Source organism: Phocoena sinus, chromosome 2 (assembly GCF_008692025.1).
Source record: "Phocoena sinus isolate mPhoSin1 chromosome 2, mPhoSin1.pri, whole genome shotgun sequence".
Taxonomy (NCBI): Eukaryota; Metazoa; Chordata; class Mammalia; order Artiodactyla; family Phocoenidae; genus Phocoena; species Phocoena sinus.
In genome coordinates this window covers 23,923,727-23,948,739 of record NC_045764.1, presented here as the reverse complement: position 1 = coordinate 23,948,739, position 25,013 = coordinate 23,923,727, and the positions used below count along the sequence as shown (strand labels likewise).

The following is a 25,013-nucleotide window of genomic DNA, read 5'->3' as shown; positions in this document are numbered from 1 at the left end:
TGGCTCACAAATGTGTTCTGGTTTCCCAGGTATTTAATGGATATTTTGTCCATTTCTTTGCTCCTGAGAACATGGACCCAATTCCCAAAAACATCCTCTTTGTCATCGACGTTAGTGGCTCAATGTGGGGAATAAAAATGAAACAGGTAAGTACCCCTGGTGGGCAGTGGTACCTGGGGCTCCCTACCTTTTCTGGTCCTCTCCTGATGATGCAATTGTTCAAGTCCCCTTCCCACAGGGCTTGTCTCAGCTCAGGCTGTTGACAAAGTCACACAGACTGGGTGGCTTCTGAACAGCAGAAATTTATTCAAAACTCACCTTTTTGAAAACTTTCGTGTCAGTATAACCTCTTCTCACTCTGCTCACTCTTCTGCGTCATATTCTTTTGGTTCTTCTGCATATAACACTTTAATACCTTGCCATTGTTCATGAATAACTTTGACACCACTGTATGCATTTATTTTCTAATTATGCTGTAATTCCTTGAGGGTGGCCATCCTGTCTCACATCTTCCAGTTCAGAGTTCAACATAGGCTTATTCAGTGTTAATGGTATAGATGCAATTCTAAACAAACAAGGAAATGTCTTATTTTATTCATCAATCTATCCATTCAGCCAATTTGAACCACCAACTAACCATTCATTCATTCAACAACCATTCTGACCACCCAAGTGTTCACTACTGTTCTAGGATCCAAAAGACAGAAAAGACATGGCCCTGCCCACTGTGCTTCTACCCTGGTACCCAGGTCTCAACAGTGGTGTTTTTGACAGTTTGGGCTGGCTGATCCTTTGTTGTGGGGACCACGCTATACGTTGTAGGATGTTTAGCAGCATCCCTGGCCGCTATCCACTAGATGCCAATGACACCCACCCTTCCAGTCATGACAATCGAAAATGTCTTCAGACGTTGTCAAATATCCCCTGGGGAGAAAATTACCCTCAGTTGAGAACCACTGCTCTAATACAAGAGTTTTTTCACCCCTCCCTCCCTCCCTCCCTTCCTTCCTTCCTTCCTTCTCTCATTTAACAAGTATTTATTAAGCACCCACTATGTGTCGGGCGCTTAGTTCATCACCGAAGTCTGAGATGACTATTACACACCCAAGCGAACATGTTAAGCAGGCTGTTGGCTCTACAGATCTGGTGCTCAGAGGTGAGATATTAAGATAGACACTTTGGAGCCACCAGTATGCAGAAGGTATTCACAGCCATGAGACCAGGTGAGAACGCCAAGGAGTAAGTGTAGATAAGAGAAGAAAACCAAGAGTCAAACTTACACTATTCCAATAATTAGAATAATCTGGGGAGAAGACGAGGAACCAGCAAAGAAGAAAAAGTAGCCAACGAAAGAAGAAGAAAACCAAGAGTGTCCAAGGCTCTGGAAGAAGACAAGGAAGTTATATTAGGAGAGAGATGTGACCAGTTGGTCCAAATGCTGCTCACATTGAGTCTGATAAGATGAGAATAGTCCACCGGATTTCACTGCAACCTTGACGAGCGACGTTTCAGTGGAGGGATGATGGTGAAAACCTGAATGGAATGTATTTCAGAAGAAGATTTGGAGACAGTATGTTTAGACAGTTCTTTCAAGGAATTTTATTGCAAAGGGAAGCTGAGAAATGGGTACATTATGAGGTTTTTTAAGGAATGAGAAATGATAGCATGTTACTCTGTTTATGGAAATGTACCAACAGAGGGAAATTCAAGATGCAGGAGAGGCAAACGGCAGTTGCTAGAGCCATGTCCTTCAGTAGACGAGAGAGAATGCCATCTAGGTCACATGTGGATGGATTTGCATTAGGCGGAAATACAACTACCGGTTCTTCTACATTACCAGGCAGGAAGGAAAAGTTTATGGGTACAAGTACTGGCAGGTGGGATTTTATGGTGGTGGGAGTTGTGGGAGTTTTCTTCTGATTGCTTGCATTTCTCAGTGAAGTAGGAATCCAGGTCATCAGCTGAGACAGGAGAGGGGGGTGTTGGTGGTTTGAAGGGGAAGGAGACAGGAAGCAATAATTACGTGGTAGTGGATGAGAAGGCTGAGTAGATGCACTTGAGAAATACATTTGATTCTCAGACACCACAAAGGGGCCACCTGAGGCTCATAATCCTTAACTTAAAGTCAAGCTAGTGAGACTGGTCATGCATGACAAAATAAGACAGTAAAAGTTTAAGTATCAAAATACAGACAATACATGTTCAGAATACAGGAGAGGTAGATCTGTGTTGACTCAAGTGGATTTATATGGTTTTCTGGAAAAATTACAGCTTGAGCCACTACTTGAAAGATGACTAGGATGAATTCTTGGTCTTCCTCATTTCATCTTAGGCTTAGAGCTTATGTATTAAGACCCTTCTCTATTCTCTCTCAAAACAGACAGTGGAAGCGATGAAGACCATATTGGATGATCTACGCGCTGAAGACCATTTCTCCATGGTTGATTTCAACCACAATGTTCGAACCTGGAGAAACGATTTAGTCTCAGCTACTAAAACACAGATTGCAGATGCCAAGAATTACATTCACAAAATCCAGCCCAGTGGAGGTAAGTAGGTTTAGCCCACAGCCCAGTGAGAAACTCCCATAGGATTCAAATCTTGGTTCACTTAAGAAATATGATTCCCTACCCCAGTGGTCTTTGCCCAGTCTGCAGTGGTCTGCTTTAAATAATACATTTATTATTAAACAATGAATACTATGGTCATGGTGAAAGCATAATTCATACCCCATCCCACACACGTTTTTAACCATTCCATCCTCAGAAAAGGGTGTCAGTAAGTGATACTAGCCTTCTTATGACTCGCATAGCAAGAGGAAGACAAATACCGTATAATATCACTAAGATATGACACAAATGAACTTATCTATGAAACAGAAACAGACTCACAGACATAGAGAACAAGCTTGTGGTTACCAAGGGTGACAGGGACGTGGGGGAGAGATGGACTGGGAGTTTGGGATTAGCAGATGCAAACTAGTATATACAGGATGGATAAACAACAAGGGCCTACTGTATAGCACAGGGAACTATATTCAATATCCTGAGATAAACCATCATGGAAAAGAATATGAAAAAGGAACGTATATATATGTATAACTGAATCACTTTGCTGTAAAGCAGAAATTAACACAACATTGTAAATCAACTAAACTTCAATTTAAAAAAAAAGAAAAAAATCACATTTCATAACACATAATTGTTTACAGGACAGTGTCCAAGTATGTCAGCAAGGCTGAATTAGGTAACTTCAGTTTGGTGGTTAACAAAATGACTGGTGCTTTGAAAGGGTTAATTCATCTCTAAGGGAACCATTGACTACAAAGTGAATATTTTATTCCACTGGGGGATCTGGACCAGCCTGGTCAAAATTTAGAAGGCAATCGAATGATTTGGGTACTGAATAAACTATACATGAGTCATCACCAAACAGATGAACCTGAACCCAAGACGTGATTGTTTCTGTGGAAAGTAAGAGTATGTAACAGAACAGCACATTCTACGGCTTTCACAGGGACGAATATCAACGAAGCACTGCTGCGGGCCATCTTTATTTTGAATGAAGCCAATAACTTGGGACTGTTGGACCCCAACGCGGTCTCGCTGATCATTTTGGTGTCTGACGGCGATCCGACAGTAGGCGAGTATCATTTACATTTTTAGTGATAAATATTTTTACTCTTGTTGCTTGGGAGCGTGATTTGCTCAAAATGGGAACTCAGATGCATTTGCCTGAGTGTCTAAGCCATTTTAAAGCCGTGCTTCCTGAAAGAAGGGTTCTTTTGACCCTGAAGCATTCACTCCACTTAAAGCAGTCCCTGGACGTTTGGGGGGAGGACGCTCTTGAATGCCTCAGTTTCACCTCCTCAGCGTGGGGAAACTTGAATTTGAGTCACATGCTGTGAGGATTGCTGATACATACTAGTGCAGTGTGTTTATTTCCTCAGCGTAAGGTGTGCGAGGTGGTGTGTGGAGAGTGTGTGTTGAGGATGTATCCTCTGAGTCTGCAGTGACCTGTTCTCCCACTGTTCTCCAAATTTCCCCCATGTACTCACTGCACCTGGACAGGTTACTTCTCTCTGATGCATCCTGTGTGTTTTCTTATCCACACAACGGCTCGCCGTCTCCCTGCTTCTATTACATACACTGTTATTTTCATTTGCTTCATTTGCGTCTTTACACGGACAAGCACCAGTGAGAGTGAATGCTAGATTGCGCTGCAGTCCGTCTTGTAGACAAGGATGTACCTAACTGTGCCTGACACAGCTCAGTGGAAGGAGAACCAGTGATGCGATCCTGACAAGGTACCAGAGTTCTAGAAAGACGGAGAGCGAGGCAGAATGGCAGTTGTTGTGTATTTGTTGTAGATTCAGTGCTTGGATCAGATGACTTTTAAAATTCAATTTTAGAATAAAATCTTAAGGAAATAAGCTTAAAAAATTGTCAGTTTCTTACTCTTGACCCTCAACCATCCAGTTCCTGTCCCGGGAGACAGTCACTGGTTACCAGTTTCTTGTGTGTGTTTCCAGAGATATTCTATGTGTATCTGTATATACATATACACACAAATATGTGAAAATATATACACACACATACATACATGTAAACAGATGCATTCTGCATACGCTGACCTTCACCTTGTTTTTCTCCCCTTTAAAAATGTGCCTTTGAGATCATTCAATATAAACACATAAAGAGTTGCCATGTTCTTTTTTATAACTGCATAGTATTTCAGTTTGAATATACCATAATTTAACCCATCTCCTTTATCGGTGTACATTTAAGTTGTTTCTAATGTGTTGCTATTCCCAATAACGTTGCTATATACCACTGTCCGTCCTTCATTTAAACATGTATGAGGGCATCTCTAGGGGACATTCCTAGAAGTTGAGTGACGGAGTCAAAGCATAGGTGCATTTTGAATTGGGACAAATTTTGCTAAACTGCCCTCCATGCGTTTTCCTAAATCTTGATAGCATTGGCTTCTCACTCCTTTCCTTCCTGTCATCATCCTTAGGGGAATTGAAATTGTCAAAAATTCAGAAAAACGTGAAGCAGAACATACGAGAAAACATCTCCTTGTTCAGTTTGGGGATAGGATTTGATGTTGACTATGATTTTTTGAAGAGACTCTCCAACGAAAACCGTGGGATCGCGCAAAGGATTTATGGAAACCAGGACACTTCTGCCCAGCTCAAGGTAACTTTTTTTTCTGTTCTTTTTCACTTAAAATCATTCAACTAGCAATATCTGATGCCTAAGATGGCTGAATTTAAGTAAAAATTGTCATTATGTCAGTTATATTAGGTCACAAGAATCGGGGAAGTGTTCTATTCCTTTCTCATGCACCCCACCCCCACTTGTACACCTGCAGTAACAGTGAGATGAGAGGCGGTAAGGTGATGGATACCAAGTTCCCTACTCCCTGAACAGGTCTTGGGAGACACATCACAGCTTCTTGTGTCTCTCCAGTCCCGCTAAGCCATCGGTCCTCCTAATCGTCATGGGCACTGTTCTCCCTTTAAAGTACATTGGCATCTTGGAAATCAACTTCTATAATGCAACACAAGTCAAACTATAGCCTGTACATTTCCTTAAATATAAAGGATATCAATTACTTGTTTATTTTGACTAAATGGACAAGAAAAAATGAAGGAGAAGAAGAATATACTTTACTCCACCCTCTGTCAGTACCATAGCAGGCACCATATTTAAACCTGGGGACAGGTAAGAGACAGGTTCTAATTTGGGGATATCCACCCAGCTGACTTATTATGAGAGTCCATGAGCTTTTCATGCTCGTCATAACAGAAAGAAAATATGCTGGGCTCTGAAATCAAGAGTAATATTCTTAACAAAGTCTTGATCGTCTCTGTTTCAGTTCATTGAGTAACTATGAGAATTTTCCATAGCTTTCCACAGAGATCCTGGGAGAATAAATTGAGCGATGTCTGCTAAGCACTTGAAGAATCTCAGAGAAAAATGCTTTAGATCTATAAAGTGATATGAAAATAATGATTTCTCTGTTTTTTTCTATGAATTGTAGAAATTCTACAACCAGGTCTCGACTCCCTTGCTCCGGAATGTTCAGTTCAACTATCCCCAAACACCAGTAACAGATGTCACTCAAAACAGTTTCCATAACTATTTTGGAGGCTCAGAGATCGTGGTGGCAGGAAAAGTTGACCCTGATAAATTGGAGCAGTTACAGGGTATTATCACTGCAACTTCGGTACTTCTACTTATCTGCTCATTCTAAAAATACTAATTGTCCCCTTAGTATACGAGAGACATCTTGTATATTAACAGGCTGATACTCTGAATTCCAAGAATCATGTGGGTATAATAAAAGCAAAAAGCGAAAGGGAAGGCCTGAGAATATCTGTGCCATCTTCCCAACTATTGTGTAAATCCTGACCTTTTCCATCCCAAACTCTAGAGGTTGGCACTTACTTCCTCTCGTGTATTCTTTTGGGTTATTTTGCATTCCCCTTCCAGTTGCCTGCTACCCCGATTCACTCACAGTAGATCCTTTGGAAAATGTGAATTGATTAACTACAATTCTGCCCCACTGGTGTCTTTCAACTGAACCTTCCACTGTCCAGGCTAATGCAGAGTTAGTCTTGGAAACCCTGGCCGAGATGGATGGCTTGGAGGATTTTCTATCCAAAGACAAGCATGCAGATCCTGATTTCACCAAGAAATTGTGGGCCTATCTGACTATCAACCAACTTCTGGCTGAACGGTAAGAAGACCGTACACCACAGGGATTTGCAAAAGCAAAACACTTGCCTTGGATACTTGACATAATAGACCAAAAAAAAGAGTTTGGAACCAAGAAGGGCAGCAAATTATTACAGGGTTTGGAGTTTTCATTTCCGCTGGTTTCAGGCAGTTTTAACTCAAGCTGGGTTCACTCTTTTTTCTCTTTTCTTGACATATAACATGCATACAATAAAGCATGTGAAGTGCATTCATTTTAAATGTACAGTTTAATGAATTTTTATGCACATCACCCACGTAATCAGCACCCTATCCAGACACGGAACAGTTCTTCCATTTCTGAAGTCTCCTTCATTCTCCTTTCCACTCAACACCCACCTCCCACCTCGAGTAGAAATCACTCTTTTGACATCTGTCACTATCAATTAGTTTTGTCTATGATGAAATTTCATATAATGATACAAACTGTATTTTTTGTTTCTGGCTTCTTTCACTCAATGTGATGCCCGTGAGATTCATCCATATCATTGCTATGGGTATCAGGAATTCATTTGCATTTACTCCTGAAAATAGATTATTGTCCAAAGAGAAATTTATGATTATGCAATTCTGATATCATGTAAGTAAGGGCTTCCTATAGGTACCCATTTCATCTCTGGCTTCTCAGCTGACTGGTATTTAAATGCTCCAATATAAAAACTATATTTCTAGAGTAATGTATGGTTCTTTGATCACGTGTATCAGAATTACAGGGGGGTGTTTGGATAAGAAAATTACTGTTCCCCAGCCCGCCTCCACCTATTCGATCAGATTCTTAGGAAGAGGGAGCAGGGTGGTGTGAACGGGGCTGGAAAAAATGAAATACAGCTGTATAACGGTGCTCAGAGAGAAAATCCTTAATGTCAGTAAGATTCTAAAACAGACACAAGTTTGTAAGCTGTGGCTTTAAAGTAAGTGAGAACTGTCCCTGCATCTTTACAGAGGCAACTGGGTGCATGTAAAGGTACATAGCAAATTGCTGCAGACGTTAAATATTGATTTTTAAAAAACAATCCCTGTAAAGTGGGTCAGTGGTTGCCAGGGAGCGGTGGGTGGAAAGGATGAACAGGCAGAGCACAGGGGATGTTTTAGGGAGGTGAAACTACTCTGTATGACACTATAATGACGGATACCTGTCATTATACATTTGTCCAAACCCATAGCATGTACAACACAAAAGTGAACCCTGGGTGATGATGACGTGTAGATGTAGATGTATCGATTGTAACAGATGTACCACTTCTAGTGGGAGATGTTGATAATGGGGGAGGTTGTCGGGTGGGGAAGGGGCAGGGAGTATACGGAAAAGCTCTACTTTCTGCTCAGTTTTGCTGTGAACCTAAAACTGCTCTCAAAAATAACTTATTTAGACTTGTTTCCAAGGGGGAGGGGGTCGGGGGAGGGGTGGAGTGGGAGGTTGGGGTGAGCAGATGTAAGCTATTACATCTGCTAAACAACAAGGTCCTACTGTATAGCACAGGGAACTATATTCAGTATCCTGGGATAAACCATAATGAAAAGAATATGAAAAAGAATATATATATATATATATATATATACATGACTGAAGCACTTTGCTGTACAGCGGTAATTAACACAGAGAACACTGTAAATCAACTATACTTCAGTTAAGAAAAATAATAATCTGTTTAAAAATTCCTTAGGACTGCATGGATAGACGAAATACTAAGCTTCATGAAGCCAGTTAATTCTGTTTTACCTCATGGTCCCCAGGGTCCCAGTTGGACCCAGAAGTGGTGGAGTTAAATCTAGTGATGCTGTCCAATGTCTCTGTTTCCTGAGTACAGGAGCCTGGCTCCTACAGCTGCTGTGAAAAGGAAAATTACAAAAACAATCCTGCAGATGTCTCTGGATCACCATATAGTGACCCCCCTCACAGCCTTGGTGATTGAGAATGATGCCGGGGATGAACGCATGCTGGCAGACTCCCCTCCACAAGACCATTCTTGTTGTTCAGGTGAGTCTGCCTACCTGGTGGAGAAATTTTTCATAAGATGTTACGGAAAAACCCAAACGAACTTTTTGGCCAACCTGATATTTTTTTATAAGCCTAAGCCCTGATAAGCCTTGTTGACATAGATAAAAGTAAACAGGAATGGAAAGAACTTGGTTACAGCAGTGGCAGTCACTTATCTGAACTTCTTTGAAGTCATATACAAAACTCATATAGAATCTAGTACTCAAAAAAGTATTTTTAATGGTCTATCAGATGACATGTCAGGCTCTTCTCCAATCCTGTTGAAAGCAAAGAATTGAAAACTGTCTCACTAACAAATAGATTTGTTTCCTAGACATTGGAGTTATTCCGTTTTGGGGCACTACACCGATTTTCAAATGGACACTTAATTCCTGGGAGGTTTTTGGTGAGGCAGGCAGGAAAAAGGTGTGCCTTCCATTTCTAAACTAGGAGAAAGGGTTTTCTTGGGAAAAATATATATGGAAGCTAAGAAGCTCAAAATTGCCGTAAAAGCTATCCACGATCTCTGTGTTTCGTGGAATGTCCCAGGGTACACCCAAGGGCACGTGTGCCCACATTTAGAAGAGCTTGGTTTACTCATCTCTTCCTTCCTCCCTTTCTTAGGGACTGGTCCTGTTATAACAATCTTGAGAATGACCAGCATTCACTGGAGGGATCATTTTCTGCATTTTTAATTCTGTCCAAGTGAGATGCCAACTTTATGACAGTGGTCCAGGCTTCAGGAAACTCTTACTTCTGACTTCCAGTTACAATAGCCTGGAGCCTCACAGCTAAATTTATGCAGGGAGAAACTCACGCTAGATGACCTGGCATTTATAGGTGATTTTATATCCCCTGAATAAAATGCCTAGGTGAACTGGCATTTTTTTCTCAGAGACAAGGAGCTGACTGCATATCAGAAAGCCAAATGAATTTTTTTTTTTTTTTTTTTTTGCGGTACGCGGGCCTCTCACTGTTGTGGCCTGTCCCGTTGCGGAGCACAGGCTCCGGACGCGCAGGCTCAGTGGCCATGGCTCACGGGCCCAGCCGCTCCGTGGCATGTGGGATCTTCCCAGACCGGGGCACGAACCCGTATCCCCTGCATCGGCAGGCGGACTCTCAACCACTGCGCCACCAGGGAAGCCCCCAAATGAATTTTTTGCAACCAGTAGGGGATATTGGTTGGTTGGGAAACTAAATCGTTCAGATTGATTGTTTTGTTTTGTTTTCTTTTTTATTGAAGTATAGTTGATTTACAATATGGTGTTAGTTTCAGGTGTACAGCATAAATGATTCCATTTTATATATATATATGTATTTTCAGATTATTTTCCATTATAGGTTATTATAAGATATTGAATATCGTGTTGTACAGTAAATCCTTATTGCTTTCTGATTGTCATTTGGTGAGTAGATAGGAATAGATCCAAGAAGATGCCGTCCAGAGTCTGGCTGGACCTCATCTCCCCAGTTTATGGTGAAGGCACAAGGTCCTTCCCCAACCTCTGAGGGCTGGTTCCTCCTACTACAGACCCTAGCCCAGGACCCAGACTCTGCAGAGAAGCCTACAGCAGGCCCTCGCAGCATGATGACAGAAGGAGCTGGAAGATAGAGAACTCAGGAATAAAAATAATGGGAGAAAACCTTAGCTGAAAACCTCTGGGGTCTGTCTGCATAAAACAGATTCTTCATATTGTAAGCAATGTCCATGGAAAAGTAAACCTGGAAACTAATGGGTACAGTTTTTTCTATGCAGGTGCCCTGTATTATGGCAACAGAGTTGCTCCAAATTCATTCCCACCTTGGGTGAACCCTTCACCGACACCAATGGTCCCAATGCCTGCGGTTGGTGCTCCAGTGCTTGAGACAACCCCTCCTCCACACGTGATGAGAGGTAAGGGAACTTCCACAATGCTTCCACATCCCAGATCTCAATTGGACCATAATGCCATGGAGCATTGGTATACGTTTAAAAAATCCTGGTAAAACTGGAAGCCTTCTATAGGCATTGTTGCCTTCCATGGAAAGAAGATGGCCCCATGTATTAGTCAGCTTGGGCCACCAAAACAAAATACCATAGACTGGGTGGTTTAAGCAACAGAAGTTTATTTCTCCCAGTTCTGGAGGCTGGGAAGTCCAAGATCAAGGTGCCAGCAAGGTACATTTCATTTTCTTCGTTTGTAGGGAGCACCTGTCTTCCTGTGTGTTCACATGGCCCCTTTGTGTATGCACTGGAGAGAGAGATAGAGGGCAGGCTCTCCAGTGTCTCTTTTATAAGGGCACAAATCCCATCATAAGGGTCCCACCCTCATGACCTTCATCAGCTCCCAAGGCCCCACCTCTAAACACCATCATGTTGGTGGTTACAGCTTCAACATATGAATTGGGGGGGGGACAACACATTCCATAGCACCCCATTTCCAACTGTACAAGGCAAACCCTCTGGGATGGAAGAGATGCACCTCTCGTGTGGGGAGGGCCAATGTGTGTCAATGGAAAGGACATCTTCTTTGGAGATTGTTCATGACACTCATTTGAACTTAAGTTACTTAACATTTCTGCACTTCACTTCCTTCATTTTGAAAACAGGCATCATGATACTTGCGTAGCTGTAAGTACGTATCATGCTGTAAGCTACTTACACAGCTGTCGATTAAATGTGTAACCATCTTACAGAGCTGGCATGTTAGAGTCACTCAATAAATAGGTGTTTTGTTTGTTTTTGGCCGCACCATGCAGCATGTGGGATCTTAGCTCCCCCGACCAGGGATCAGACCTGTGCCCCCTCCAGTGAAATCACAGAGTCTTAACCACTGGGCCACCAGGAAAGTCCCTAAATAGGTGTTATTATCAATTTTATAATCAAAAATACTTGAATGTTTCCTATATAACTGCATTATCATACATTATTTTGTGAGGTTGTTTGTTAATTTGCTTACTTGATTTTAATCAACAGCATATTTGAAAATCCTAGTTTTGCTCAGCATTTAAAAATCTTTCTACCAGTGGTTTCAGTGGCAGGCATGGGTAGCAGATGCAATCGTGTGAAAGCCAGGAAAATGAATTTCCTCACGAGGGTCCTGGCAGCTGCAGCTGGCTTCCTTGTGCAGATTCTTTCTTTGCCTTCTGGTCGTCAACCTCTGCAGGGTCTTATTTCTCAACCAGAGAGAGGGGCTGCCTGGGGGAAATAGGAAACTATCTTCTCTCCTGTTCCTGGTCTGCACTATGCCTTTCAGTGAAAGGGATTTCCACTGCCTACCCATTGGCTGGTCCCATGTAGAAACCTTGTGTCCCTTTTCTGCCTTTTACTTAGGAGTAAATTTCAACATTCGAAGAAGGAGCACATCCCTCTCCCTCTTGGAAGGTCCAAAGTACCAGCTTAACTCGGGTGGTTTGCAGTTTAAATATCAGAGTAGCTTCTGGTGTAGCTTCTTAGAAATGTGCTGCTTTTCTAGTCTGCTTGGAATGTAAGACTCTTCTATCCAGAAATCCTCAGAACTGATTTCTCAGGACTGTACACCTACCACTCACCTGACATAGAATTATAACAGAGAGAACACAGCAAGGACTTTGGGTATTTATGATATCTTTAAATATCTTTAATAAGTATCTTGATAGAGATATTTTAAAACATCCCACCTCTACGACTTAGCTCTGAAATTGTTATTTGGGGGCCCAAAGTGATCTTCTTCTTCACCCTTTCATTGGTGGTGATGCTTCAGACAGAGGACCCTCCACTCCCCTCCCACATCACCTCCAACTATGGAGCTTTGGCGAAGGGCTCTGCATGTGACTCTCAGAAGTGACAGCCTCGTAAGTGGCACATGAGGAGGGAATCTATATGTCCAAGGTTGCTGTGCTTGCACAACAGCCATTTTTACTATGTGTTTCCAACGAGTGGCTTCTGAGAGGAAGATCTGATTGCAGTGACAAGTTCATGAGTCACTTAAACTGTTCCTTTGCAAAATAAAACTTTCAGAGAAACATGTAGAGCCCGAGCCAATTTCTTTTGAAGTGTTCTTCTCAGTAAGAATGCAGTGCTTGCTCCGAGTTTCTTGTCTCTGCTGTATGAGGCAACCAAAAAGGACAAGGTCTTGAGAATCAGACAGTTCTGGGGTCAAACTCTGCCCCCATGACCTTGGCCTGGACACTGAAACATCTACAGGTCTCAGCCCACCTTCAAAATGGGGATGATAATAACCTGCAAGGTGGTTCTAAAGTAGGTTCCTGGTTCCTAGGAGAAGCTCGGTAAATGCTGGCTAGTCTTACACCCATTAACCCCAGGTCCTCAATCTCCCTCCAACCTGATCAGAATGGAAGGCTGCACAGACTAACTTCAGTATGATCTTCTGTTTCTGGTAGACATCTATCCACTCATTACGGCAGTACTGATTCGCTGCTGCTCACCAGTTCTGATGGATGGGATTTAGGTTCATCAAAATGGCAAAACCCATCATTATCTTTAATAAAAGCAATTTCCTTCAAGCCAAGTGATCTCAAAACACCCTATTTGTGTAGAGGAAAGAAGAGGCTATCATAATACGATGACTTTTTTGATGAAAAAAACAAAGAGCTGGGAACCTTTGTTGAGTGTTTTAATGATGCCCTCTCATGCCCAGCTCCTACACTAAATCAATTAACCAAGTATTTATTGACTACAGAGCATGACCTTGGTGGTGTGAGGGGTGCAAAGAAGTACAAGATTTTGTTCCAGTTCTGGATGAGTTTATCCTCCATTTCAAGTTCCCAAACACACACTTGAAGGAGCATATCAGGATGGTTGGGAGAATAGGCATGTAATCAAACGGCGTGGCTTTGCGTCATAACTCTGCCACTTATTAACGCTGTGATGTGACCTCGGGCAGGTCACCTGTCCTCTGCAGGACTGCGGTGAGAATTAGTTAATATTTGCAAAGAGCTTTGTGATAGCATCTAGAAAACAGCAACCTCTCAGACATTTGTTAAAGCACGGTAAGGAACAATTTATTCATGATGGGTGTAGGGACAACTGCATTGGGGTATTGCAGTGCAGGAGGGAGATAAGACTCAACTCTGAACACACCATGGGAAAGTGGGAATTTACAGACAAAAACCAGGCTGAGGTCAGTAAACGGAATATTACTGAGAGGAAACATCAGTGGAAAGGGGGGGTTCTGGTTAAACTAACCTAACAGGATTCTTGCTGAAGGCAGGCCAGGTAATCAGACCTCACTTGAGGTTGGTGGGGGGAGGAGGGACCTGAAGAGATATCAAGGGTGATCAGATTTGGAGGGTGGGGGATTCTAGCTAAACCTACTTAGTAGGATTTTTGCTAAAATTAGACAATGCCGAGAGGAACATGGAAGTCCAAAAGTTGAGGTCAAACTTGAAGAGTTCAGGGAAGCCTGAGTAGAGTTAGTCCCAGGAGAGAGTCTTTGTCACTCCTTCATTAAATTGTTTCTCTCTTGAAGGTAAAGACCATGACTTATTTATAGCTACACCAAGCGTTGCATAATTCAGACTTTTGCACATGGTTTGGTTTTTTTCTTACCAAATATTTTTGAATGGGTAAACAAACAAACAAAAAAGATCAGCCAGAATAATGGTGTCTAGTAACAAAGGAGTACTTTCTTGGGAATAGCTTGATCCTTCATTGCTCTTGGAATTGATCAATATTAATCTGTATGCCAAAAGGTAATATTATGTCTTTTTTATTTTTATGCACTGTGTATGACTACTTAAAAATACAGGTATTTTACCTATCTATACACACAGTCACTGTATATACGCATACGTAGTGCATTTGTAGTATATACTATACATATAGTGTGTATGCTTGTGTTTCTTATTCCTAATGTCTTTCTTTTCATTTTTTTCTCTCTAGCCTAGAATATATGTGACAGCTACAAAACGAGTATACATTATATTTGTAAGATAACCTAGAACTCTGACGGCAGCTCCATGAGGAAGGGACAGCGCTTGGACCACTGGGTCCCTGGTGCCTAGAACAGTACCTAGCATATAGTAGGAGCACAATAAACATTTGTTGTTGTGAAATTAAAGATGTTCAGGAATAAAATACTGTTCAAATTAATCTTCCTTTCTATGATTTTGTTTGTTTTCATTTTCTTTGTATATTTTCCAGTTGAAAATGACCCACACTTCGTCATCTACCTACCAAAAAGCCAAAAGAATATTTGTTTCAATATTGACTCAGAACCTGGAAAAATCCTCAACCTTGTTTCTGATCCAGAATTAGGTAAAATAAAAAGATATTATATTAGAATTAGACTACTAGATCATGGTCATTCTTCACTGTCACTACCTGGGATTTCTTTCTTTCCTACCTTAATAAAATCTTATATATATATATATATATATATATATATATATATATATATATTTCAAACTACTCTTTTCAAACTCTGATAGTGAGAAATGAATTATAAATATATTCCTAACTATTTGAACTATTCTAGATAAAATACTCTGAGTATGAACTAGCAGAACTTGTGATATGATTAATTTAAACCATAATAAAATAGTTATAAAATGAGAATTATAGAGGAAAAAAATATTATGTAAATCCTGAAGCTAAATAAAAAAATAATTTTCCCATTCTGTCAAGTTTTATAAATTTGAATTATGGTGCCCACATGTGCAAAAAAAAAGAAAGAAAGAAAGAAAGAAAAAGAGCGCACAAGAGAGAAAAAAACATTTTTTTTCCTTGCAGGGATTTTGGTCAATGGACAGCTCATCGGTGCCAAGAAGCCCAAGAATGAAAAACTAAGCACCTATTTTGGGAAACTGGGATTTTATTTCCAACGTGAGGACATGAAAATAGAAATCAGCACTGAGACCATCTCCCTGAGCGGGGGCTCTCGAACATCTGTCTTGTCCTGGTCCGACACGGCCCACGTCCTTAACCAGAGGCAAGTAGTTACATCCGAATTAGGGCGTATCCTTGACACGTGACTACATCAACAAATCCAGACATGCGTGACACAAACATAAAACTCAAAATCGTCATTTTAAATGTGAAGAAGTCAAGGTTCAGAAAAAATTTTGTTACTTCCTGCCCTGCTCCTGGCAGTAGAGTCTATGTGTTTTGGTCACAGTGTGTCTCAGTGCTAGCCTGGCGCCTGGCATACAGTAAGCACTCAATAAGTACATGTTGGACGTGTGAATGAATCCATCAACTGAAATCCAGCCCAGTGTGTCAGAGTGCTCAGAAACACTATGATTTTGTCCTACGAGTAATATCTTCCCATTAGTATCTGTTCATTGTTGATACGGAAACGTATACATTGACAGAATTTCAGCGCTGGGAGATAAATCAACGTTCTGTGGCCAAAATGTCGTAAAGCTCTTAGAAAACTGGGGGGATTGTACGGGGCAGAGTGAAGTCATATTAGGGGTGGGAGAGGAATGACATTCTAAAACGAGTCTGTTCTGGAATCGTTAACTCCTTTTTGACTTCCCACCAGGGTGCTTGTCTCGGTGAAGAAAGAGAAAACTGTGACTATCACCCTGGATAAAGAGATGTCCTTCTCTGTTTTACTTCATCGCGTTTGGAAGAAGCATCCGATCAATGTCGACTTTTTGGGGATCTACATCCCCCCCACAAACAAGTTTTCTCTTAATGTACACGGGTTGATAGGTAAAGTGTCCGTGGACCGTCTGACAGGTTTGGGACTGACCACCCTAGGTCTCGAGCAACTTTGGCTCAAGGTTAGAACATTTGGTTAGAATGTGGGAAAGTGACAGGTATGGACTCAATGGTTCAGGGAGGACCCACACCCTGGTCTTAATTTATGAAGGTGCCTGAGTGACACACAAAGAGGTCAGTGTCATTGACAGAGTGTAACATTTACCGTTGCTCGCGGTTTCCATAGAAACATGAGACACAGCTCACCATGCAAGGCCACGGGGAGGCCAGGTTTGGGTCAGGAACCAGAAGCAGGAGCAGGAGATAGGTCCAGGCCAGAGCCTTTACTGGGGTTTCTGTGGCAAAGACAGGACAGAGCAGGGTAGTTTGGGGTTGGCTGGCTTAATAATTTCAGTGGGCACTGGGCTACAGGTGGTCTTTCCTTGCCTGGCACCTGGCCCTGGAATGATTCCTTCTGGGGCTCCCAGGCCAGAGACAGGAGGCCGGCTCTGGCTTGGTTCATTTGCAGATCCCCGCCATGCTCCCGGCTGAGTCCTTTGCTCTCTTCCAGAATTGGCTTTCCCAGGGAGGGGCAGTCTCTCCCCAGCCAGACGGAGTTTTTAAGATGTCAAAACATCATAATATACAGAGAATAAAAAACAAGATTCCTACAACCCAACACAGCAGTGCAGGGCAACTCGTAATGCTATAGCTGGGACTATTTGCTGCTCCAGACAAAGTTGTCCAGGGCTGGGATTTCATCACATACTGGGCAAATTAAGAGAAGGGATGGATACAGTGTAAGTTTTATGCTGAAGATTTTTTTCTCACTGAAGAGAAGCGAACTGGTTTAGGAAGTCTGTGATAACAAGCAGGGCGTCCAGGTCAACCTTCCCTACTTTTTAATTTTATTTTTTATCTTTATTTTTTTTTTTGCGGTACGCGGGCCTCTCACTGTTGTGGTCTCTCCCGTTGCGCAGCACAGGCTCCAGACGCGCAGGCTCAGCGGCCATGGCTCACGGGCTCAGCCGCTCTGCGGCATGTGGGATCTTCCCGGACCGGTGCACGAACCTGTGTCCCCTGCATCGGCAGGCGGACTCTCAACCACTGTGCCATCAGGGAAGCCCCCCTACTTTTTAAAGAACGGTGGCGATTTAAGCATACTGTATAGTGTCACAAACCAAACGTGTTTCTAGATTTGAGCTGTACTCTCAGGTGCTGACCTTTACCCCCACCATCAGAGTGTTCGATTTTACTTGGGGTCCAGTTGATCAGACTCATATGTCAAATGACATATGAGTGAGCAGCATGGATTTGCCCTCAGGAAGAACCCATCCCCATCTGCATCCTTTTCCTCTCAGTACATCTGTCTACCCCAGAAAGTCTAGATGGGGGAACCAAAATGCAGCTTGGATCACATGACCAGCCTGTCCTTTTGTCTTCCCTTGAGTTACATGTAAATAAACGTCTGGGCTTTGTTTCATAGGCCAGTTCATGTATGAGCCAAAGATACATATCTTCAATGAGCGACCAGGAAAGGACCCTGAGAAGCCAGAGGCAAACATGGACGTGAAGGGACAAAAGCTGATTGTCACCAGGTATGTCTCGGATGCATGTACTACGGGAACAAAAAGGGCTCCTGTTAGGATTGGACTCACGGCCACATAGAAGAACAAGAAAAGCCATTTCAAGCTTTACCTGTGTCACACTAAACAGTTCACCAGGAAGAGACACATACATGGCATTGGCATAAGGACACTGCACGGAGTCCATCCGAAATGCAAAAAATGACCAGGTACATAAGTATGTACCATCAAATGCCAAGATTAATTAATCTACTCTTCTCACCTTCGTACATTAGATGCCATACGGCCACAAGCTGGATAATTGAAAAAGCAGATCAAAGGAAGAAATCATAAAAATACCTACTCGCCTTAGTGCTAGCGAAAGAATGTGTAGATTTTTACTTAAGCCTAGAGCTTTCTTTTTGAGTACTTATCCACTGAATGCATGTTTGTGTTTGAATCTACTGAATACATCTTGGTGTAGCTTTTCTTCCATAAACCGTATCCGTATGCTTCATTTTGAAGTGAGAACATAGATACCTGTAAAGCACCCTGAGTTTAAACTTTTTACACGTCTTTTTCATTTTTCCCAGTCTTTACAGTTGTCTCACCCAGGCCTAATTTGGTATCATATTAAAGAATTCGGGGCCTTTTTAGAGTTTTTACAAAGCAGCCAACTTTGCTCGATGAGAAATGACTCTTTTGGCACACGAATGTCATTGGCTTCCATGTACTTCATTAAACCATAAAATTACAACAATTAAGCCATAAAATTACAATAATCATTAAGCCATAAAATTACAACAGTAAAAGTTACCACAGAAATAGATTTGTGAACTGAAACTGGACTCTTAGTGAGTATACTTCTCAACTAGTATGGGTTTACCAGAGATCAGTGAGTTACCACTGGGCGTCAGTAAGCGTGTTTCATAGAAGCAACGCTGAGCACAGTTGATCACAGTAATAACAAGTTATCTGAGGTTGGTAAACACACATCTACCCTATGCTAATGACCAAAGGTAAAGGCTGGGCCCCATTTTCTTCTACTGCCAGCACCTCGTGACGCACAGCGGAAACTAACTCGACCTGTGGGCCACGCGCAAAGATGTATGTTTTAAAGCTCATTAATGGCAATACACCGTATAACTTCTTTACCCTTAAGACGAAAACCATGAATGTCTCTGGAACAGCCGGCGTCGCTCCTAAGTAGAACAGTCACCCCTGCAGTCAAGCTGAGACGCACCTCAGATTCATCCTGCAGGGAACCTGTGAGCTGGAGCTTCGTTTCCACCTTCTTTCCATTTGAACGTTATTTCCGCCTCACAGCCTCCCTGCAGTAGCCTCAGCTCCCCAGAGAGCACGATGGCTGGATCCTCTTCCAGCCTCATCAGATAAACACAAGACACCCAGGAAGTTGTGAGTTTCAGATACTTGGGACATACTTCTGTCGAAACATGAGCGGTGTTTATCTGAAATTCAAATTTAACTGGCATCCTGCATTGTTATTTGCTAAATCTGGCAGCTTCTTCCTTGCTCTGGGCTAATTTGGAGACTATACCAGCCCTAGGCAACCTTGAGGACATAGGCCCCAGCCAGTTCCCACTGCCCCCTTGTCCCTTTCCCCATGTCCAGAAAGAGGACTGCCTCAATACATGGGCCTCCCCTCCAAGGCAGCAGGGAAAAAGTAAAAAAGGAAAGTTTATTTGCACTCTTTACCTTCCTGGAAAAGTCCATATTGGTCAATCTCTAGCAGGTTATTTGAATTTCTAAGGACACACTGCTTATTGTCTGTCTTTCTAAACCAAGCCCCTGACTCTGGTGCTTTGTATGACTTGGGGAAGACTTGGGGAACGGGGATGGGGCACGGGGGTGTTAGCAGATACGGTGCTAGAAGGGGGCAGAAAACAGAGAGGGAGAGTGTGTCTTCTTTCTAGATACACAGGCTGGCCACGCCTGGTCTGTGTCCTGACCACGCCCACTGTTCTCCCTGCAGAGGCCTGCAAAAGGACTACCGGACAGACAGAGTGTTTGGGACCAACGTTCCTTGTTGGTTTGTGCACAACAGTGGGAAAGGCTTCATCGACGGACATTACAAGGACTACTTTGTGCCTCAGCTCTACAGCTTTCTCAAATGGCCTTGAAAAGTTTATAGTTGGGGAAATTCTATGTATAAATATACATTTTTTCCCTGCCACCTTTGCAGTCATTCTTGAGTTTGAATAATTAAAAACTAACCAGATATCATGGTGGTTTATAAAACCTGTTAACACACCTGAAGAAAATACTTTGCAAAGAAGTTTTAGGATGTTGTTACGTTTTCAGATGGGAAGGTTTGTTAATCGAGGTCGTGCAGAGGAGGGCTGCATTGGTGAGTCAAGCTGCCGTCCAGACGGAGTCCTGGGTTTGGCATTTACTGTAAGGACTTCACTGTTTTTAGTGTTAGGTCCTCAACCTTGCAACTGAATACATTATTACACTGTCAGTTACATGGGAAATTCAATTATGAGGTTATTTGGTGAACTTGGAGTAAGAACAGGGGAAGTCACCTATCTTAATTGTTTTGTAGTTATATATATATGAATATAAAGCCCTGTCACCCTCTGTAGGGATAACCTTGCCAAGGTACCTATGATGCCCATGATGCTTTGCCAAAATTCCTTCCTTAGTGTTGGCCTCAGAGACCCATTTTAGTCCAAGAAGCCTGTATTAGGATTCTCCTAAGAGAACTAGTAGGATAGCCATATCATATATACACACATATATAAACGTACACACCTATACAGTTGGCCCTTGACCAATGTGGGGCTTAGGGCTGCCAAAATCCCACACAGTCGAAAATCAACAAACTTTTATCTCTGTCTCAAAGACAAAGGAATTGATAGATGACTTAACCAAGGGCAGGAAACTGAGACAGTATAGAACAGATCAGGACTCAAACCCTAGTTTTTTTTTGTTTTGTTTATAAATTTATCTTTTACTTATATTATTTATTTTTGGCGGTGTTGGGTCTTTGTTGCTGTGCATGGGCTTTCTCTAGTTGCGGTGAGCAGGGGCTGCTCTTTGTTGCGGTGCGCGGACTTCTCATTATGGTGGCTTCTCTTGTTGCAGAGCACAGGCTCTAGGCGCGTGGGCTTCAGCAGTTGTGGCACGTGGCCTCAGTAGTTGTGGCTCATAGGCCCTAGAGTGCAGGCTCAGTAGTTGTGGTGCATGGGCTTTGCTGCTCCGTGGCATGTGGGATCTTCTCGGACCAGGACTCGGACCCGCGTCCCCTGCATTGGCACGTGGATTCTTAACCACTGCGCCACCAGGGAAGTCCTCAAACCCTAGTTTTTTGATTCCACATACTGTGATCTCTAATTAAATACAAACTTTTCCCCATACTTAGTTAATTTTAAAGATCTGTAAAATGAAACAACAGGTGCTATATTTGTTTTTTAAAAATCCACATACAGGGGCTTCCCTGGTGGCGCAGTGGTTGAGAGTCCGCCTGCCGATGCAGGGGACACGGGTTCGTGCCCTGGTCTGGGAAGATCCCACATGCTGCAGAGCGGCTGGGCCCGTGAGCCATGGCCGCTGAGCCTGCGCATCTGAAGCCTGTGCTCCACAACGGGAGAGGCCACAATAGTGAGAGGCCCACGTACCGCAAAAAAAAAAAAAATCCACATACAAGTGGTCCCATGCAGTTCAAACCCATGTTGTTCAGGGGTCAATCGTATATATATATATATATATATATATATATATATATATGAAGAGATTTATGGAGGCTGGTGCAAGTCTGATCCATTATCATTCTGTGCTTTCCTTTGTTTATAACTTTCCTTTAAATCTATTCTGAAAATGGATATATGTTCAAAGGCCAAAGTGATGAAATTGCACTTAAAAAATTTTAAGGTACATTTTTATGAAGCTTTTGCTCCATAATTTGGTTAAAACAATTTTTCATTTTAGAAAGTAGACAAAACTACCTCTTTTTGGACATACCCAACCAATATTTGAGAAAGCAAGTGATCATCTTTTGACATAATTGCAAAATATTAAACATGTGATTATTTCTATAATTTCCAAGATAACCTCAGTTCTGAAGAGGTAAATAGCATTGTCTTTTAGTTTCATTCCTCTATAAAAATTGGTCACCTATGATTTTTTAAAAAATCTATTACATCTTTTCTATCCCTATTTCAAAAATACTAATCTTAAAATGCTAATATTCAACACAAACTTCAAAAGTGGGTTCGTATACTGGTTACTTTGTAAAAAATTTTGACCTTACAGCTACCTTTAGCTATATAAGGTTAGATCTATTCCTAGTATTTTACATGTGCTCAGTAGTTTTAAAAATTATGATGAAAATCTTGGGGTGTAAATTTACATGCAGAGTACTGAGCAACACAGTCCTAGCAAAAGAAACGATTTAAAATCAAACCCATGTTATTCAAATTATCAAAACTTTTATTAATAGCTGGTGTTTTAAAATTCATTTCCTGTAAAAAATAACCTTATTAATACTGTTCACATGTGTCCCTCTTGAGACCCGAAAATTGCCTTCTCTATATAATTAATTTTGAATTATAAGGGAATAATCAATTTTGAATTTCAAATGAAGAAACCAAATTAATGGGAATCATTGGAAAAGAAGGAACTATTCCACTGTCTGCCTCTTGGTTAGTTCTGAAAGTATTATGCTCTCAGTGATGAAGAAAAACAAGTTGACAATTATCTATGCTTATTCGTTGAACACCTTGGAACCCATGGTAATTGATCAATATTTAATTTTGTATAAAGCTGGGGTAGTACAGGGCTGGTATTTGTCATATTCCTCTTTAGGATAAAAGCCTATCTTCAAAGCTTTCTGTAAGTATCAATCTAAATAGTTCCCATTAAACCAATTAGATATGTATGTCTTATTGTCAGAACTGTCAGGAAAATAAGAGCCTTTGTTTGAGAAACAAGACTGTGTTCAGGTCATACTTCTGTCGTAAGTTTGTTTGTTTGTGTTTTTAAGTATCTGAAAATTAAACAAGGCTTCTTAGAGTCGGAAAATTGGCAATCCAAAGAAATAAGTTAAAAAAAAAAAGGGAATTAGAGAGTGTCTCTATGTGTAGTAAAAATGAACTATGAATCAGTAGTTATTTTAGTACCTAATGGTATGAGGTCCTATGCAAGTCATTCTACTTGCTTTAAAGGATCGCTTAATACCATAAGGAGGAACATCTTCTCTTCAGACTTATCCCAATCGAAAGAGCTGTAAGTGACTCCAAAGACCCAGTAAGATGAAAGTAGAAATTACCTGGCTGCCTAGATATATAAAAATGCTTATATGCTGTAATAATTTAGTAGTCTTATTCCTTTCTTAACACTTTTTCAGGGAATTCCCTGGCAGACCAGTGGTTAGGGCTCAGCAGCCGTGGTCCGGGTTCAAACCCTGGTCAGGAAAGTAAGATCCCGCAAGCGGCAAGCATGAGGCATGGCAAAAAAACCAAACCAACAAACAAAACAGAACAAAACACTTTTTCACACTGGCAAAGTCTACATGGGTGACTTTTTCTGAAATATCCATGTGAGAGAAAGAAAAGTCAAGGACGCTTCCTTTTAATGGTATAGTGATTCAATTACCCAGTTAACGTTTCTGGGGTCACTTCAGTCTACCTAATGACGAACTTACAACAAAGGCTGAGCCATATTCTAATCCTGTGATCCCATTTCACCGGAGTAGGAACTGAGGTATATACAGTTCCTACTTACGTTACGGGTAACAGTAACGGTCTCTCACTGCGGTATGTCAAAGTCAGGGCGGGTTTTTTTTTTTTTTGGCTGCACCAGGTCTTAGTTGCGGCACGTGGGATCTAATTCCCTGACCAGGGATGGAACCCGGGCCCCCTGCATTGGGAGCGCAGAGACTTAACCACTGGACAGCCAGGGAAGTCCCAGGGCGGGTTTTTAAGTAGCTACTCCAAATTAGCTAATTTCTGTTTAGCGGCCAATCATTTCATTTGAATATCAATTCACTAAACATTGTCAATTCCTACACGACACCCATCTTGGGCCTACACCTGCTTCTCATCCTTTTATCTCCAGCACCTCCTGCGATCATTTACTTAGGGGAGGTGATTTAGTAAATGTTTGTTGAATAAATTCACTCAAATGTGTCAGCAAAAACTGATAGGCAGTTAGAAGTACACAAGGGTAAAAAGAGCAAATAAGGCAATGGGATCAGACGGCATTCCTAATGAAGAAAACTCAAGGAATTTGGTTTCCTAAGATATCAATGCCAATAATTTGATATGACCTCAAGCAAGCTGGTGAAAAAGAACAGCTTTCCAAAAACTGAGAAGCCACAGACAGAAAATATTTACAAAAGATATTATCTAAGACGATCATCCAAAATATACAAAGAACCCTTAAAACTCAACAGTAAGGAAGTGAATGACCCAATTTAAAAATGGCAAAAGACTTGAATAGACACGATATACAGATGGCAAATAAACATATGGAAAGACGCTCAACATCATATGTCATTAGGGATTGCAAATTAAGACAATGAGATACTACTACACACCTATTAGAATGCCAAAATCAAGACAACACTAAATACTGGCAAGGAGGTGGAGCAACAGGAACTCTCATTCATTGCTTGCAGGACTACAGAACACAACAGCCACTTCGGAAGTCAATCTTACCATTCAATCCAGGAACCACGCTCCTTGATATTTCCCCAAATGAGTTGAAAACTTACGCCTGCACAAAAATCTACACACGTAGGTTTATAGCAGTTTCATTCATAGTTGACAAAACTTGGAAGCAACGAAGATGTCCCTCAGTAGGTGAATGGATAAATAAACTGTGGTATATACAGATAAGGTGGTATTATTCAGCACTTAAAAAAAACAAAAGAGCCATCAAGCCATGAGAAGACGCGTGGAAGAAACAAATGCATATTACCAAGTAAAAGAAGCCAGTCTGAAAAGGCTACATACTGTATGAGTCCAACTATCAGACATTCTGGGGAAGGCAAAACTATGTAGACAGTAAAAAGATCACTGGTTCCTGGAGGCAGGCAGGGGAGGGGGGACGAGCGG

The 25,013-nt window shown here is 41.7% G+C and overlaps 1 protein-coding gene across 2 annotated transcripts in view; it reads left to right on the top strand.

Annotated features, from left to right (window-relative positions):
* Positions 1 to 20,975, top strand: part of ITIH2 (inter-alpha-trypsin inhibitor heavy chain 2) — a 38,471-nt gene extending 17,496 nt beyond the window's left edge. The window contains exons 8-20 of one of the 2 annotated variants that reach the window (XM_032624811.1): positions 30 to 146; positions 2,381 to 2,549; positions 3,517 to 3,642; positions 5,020 to 5,201; positions 6,049 to 6,234; positions 6,608 to 6,747; positions 8,573 to 8,742; positions 10,499 to 10,636; positions 14,867 to 14,980; positions 15,455 to 15,653; positions 16,209 to 16,381; positions 17,856 to 17,967; positions 19,928 to 20,975. In XM_032624811.1, the coding sequence (XP_032480702.1) occupies positions 30 to 146; positions 2,381 to 2,549; positions 3,517 to 3,642; positions 5,020 to 5,201; positions 6,049 to 6,234; positions 6,608 to 6,747; positions 8,573 to 8,742; positions 10,499 to 10,636; positions 14,867 to 14,980; positions 15,455 to 15,653; positions 16,209 to 16,381; positions 17,856 to 17,967; positions 19,928 to 20,075 (1,974 nt within the window). In that variant the 3' untranslated portion in view covers positions 20,076 to 20,975. The remainder of the gene's footprint in view (positions 1 to 29; positions 147 to 2,380; positions 2,550 to 3,516; positions 3,643 to 5,019; positions 5,202 to 6,048; positions 6,235 to 6,607; positions 6,748 to 8,572; positions 8,743 to 10,498; positions 10,637 to 14,866; positions 14,981 to 15,454; positions 15,654 to 16,208; positions 16,382 to 17,855; positions 17,968 to 19,927) is intronic. The other variant, XM_032624810.1, reaches the window with a different exon arrangement.
* Positions 20,976 to 25,013: the final 4,038 nt, after the last annotated feature.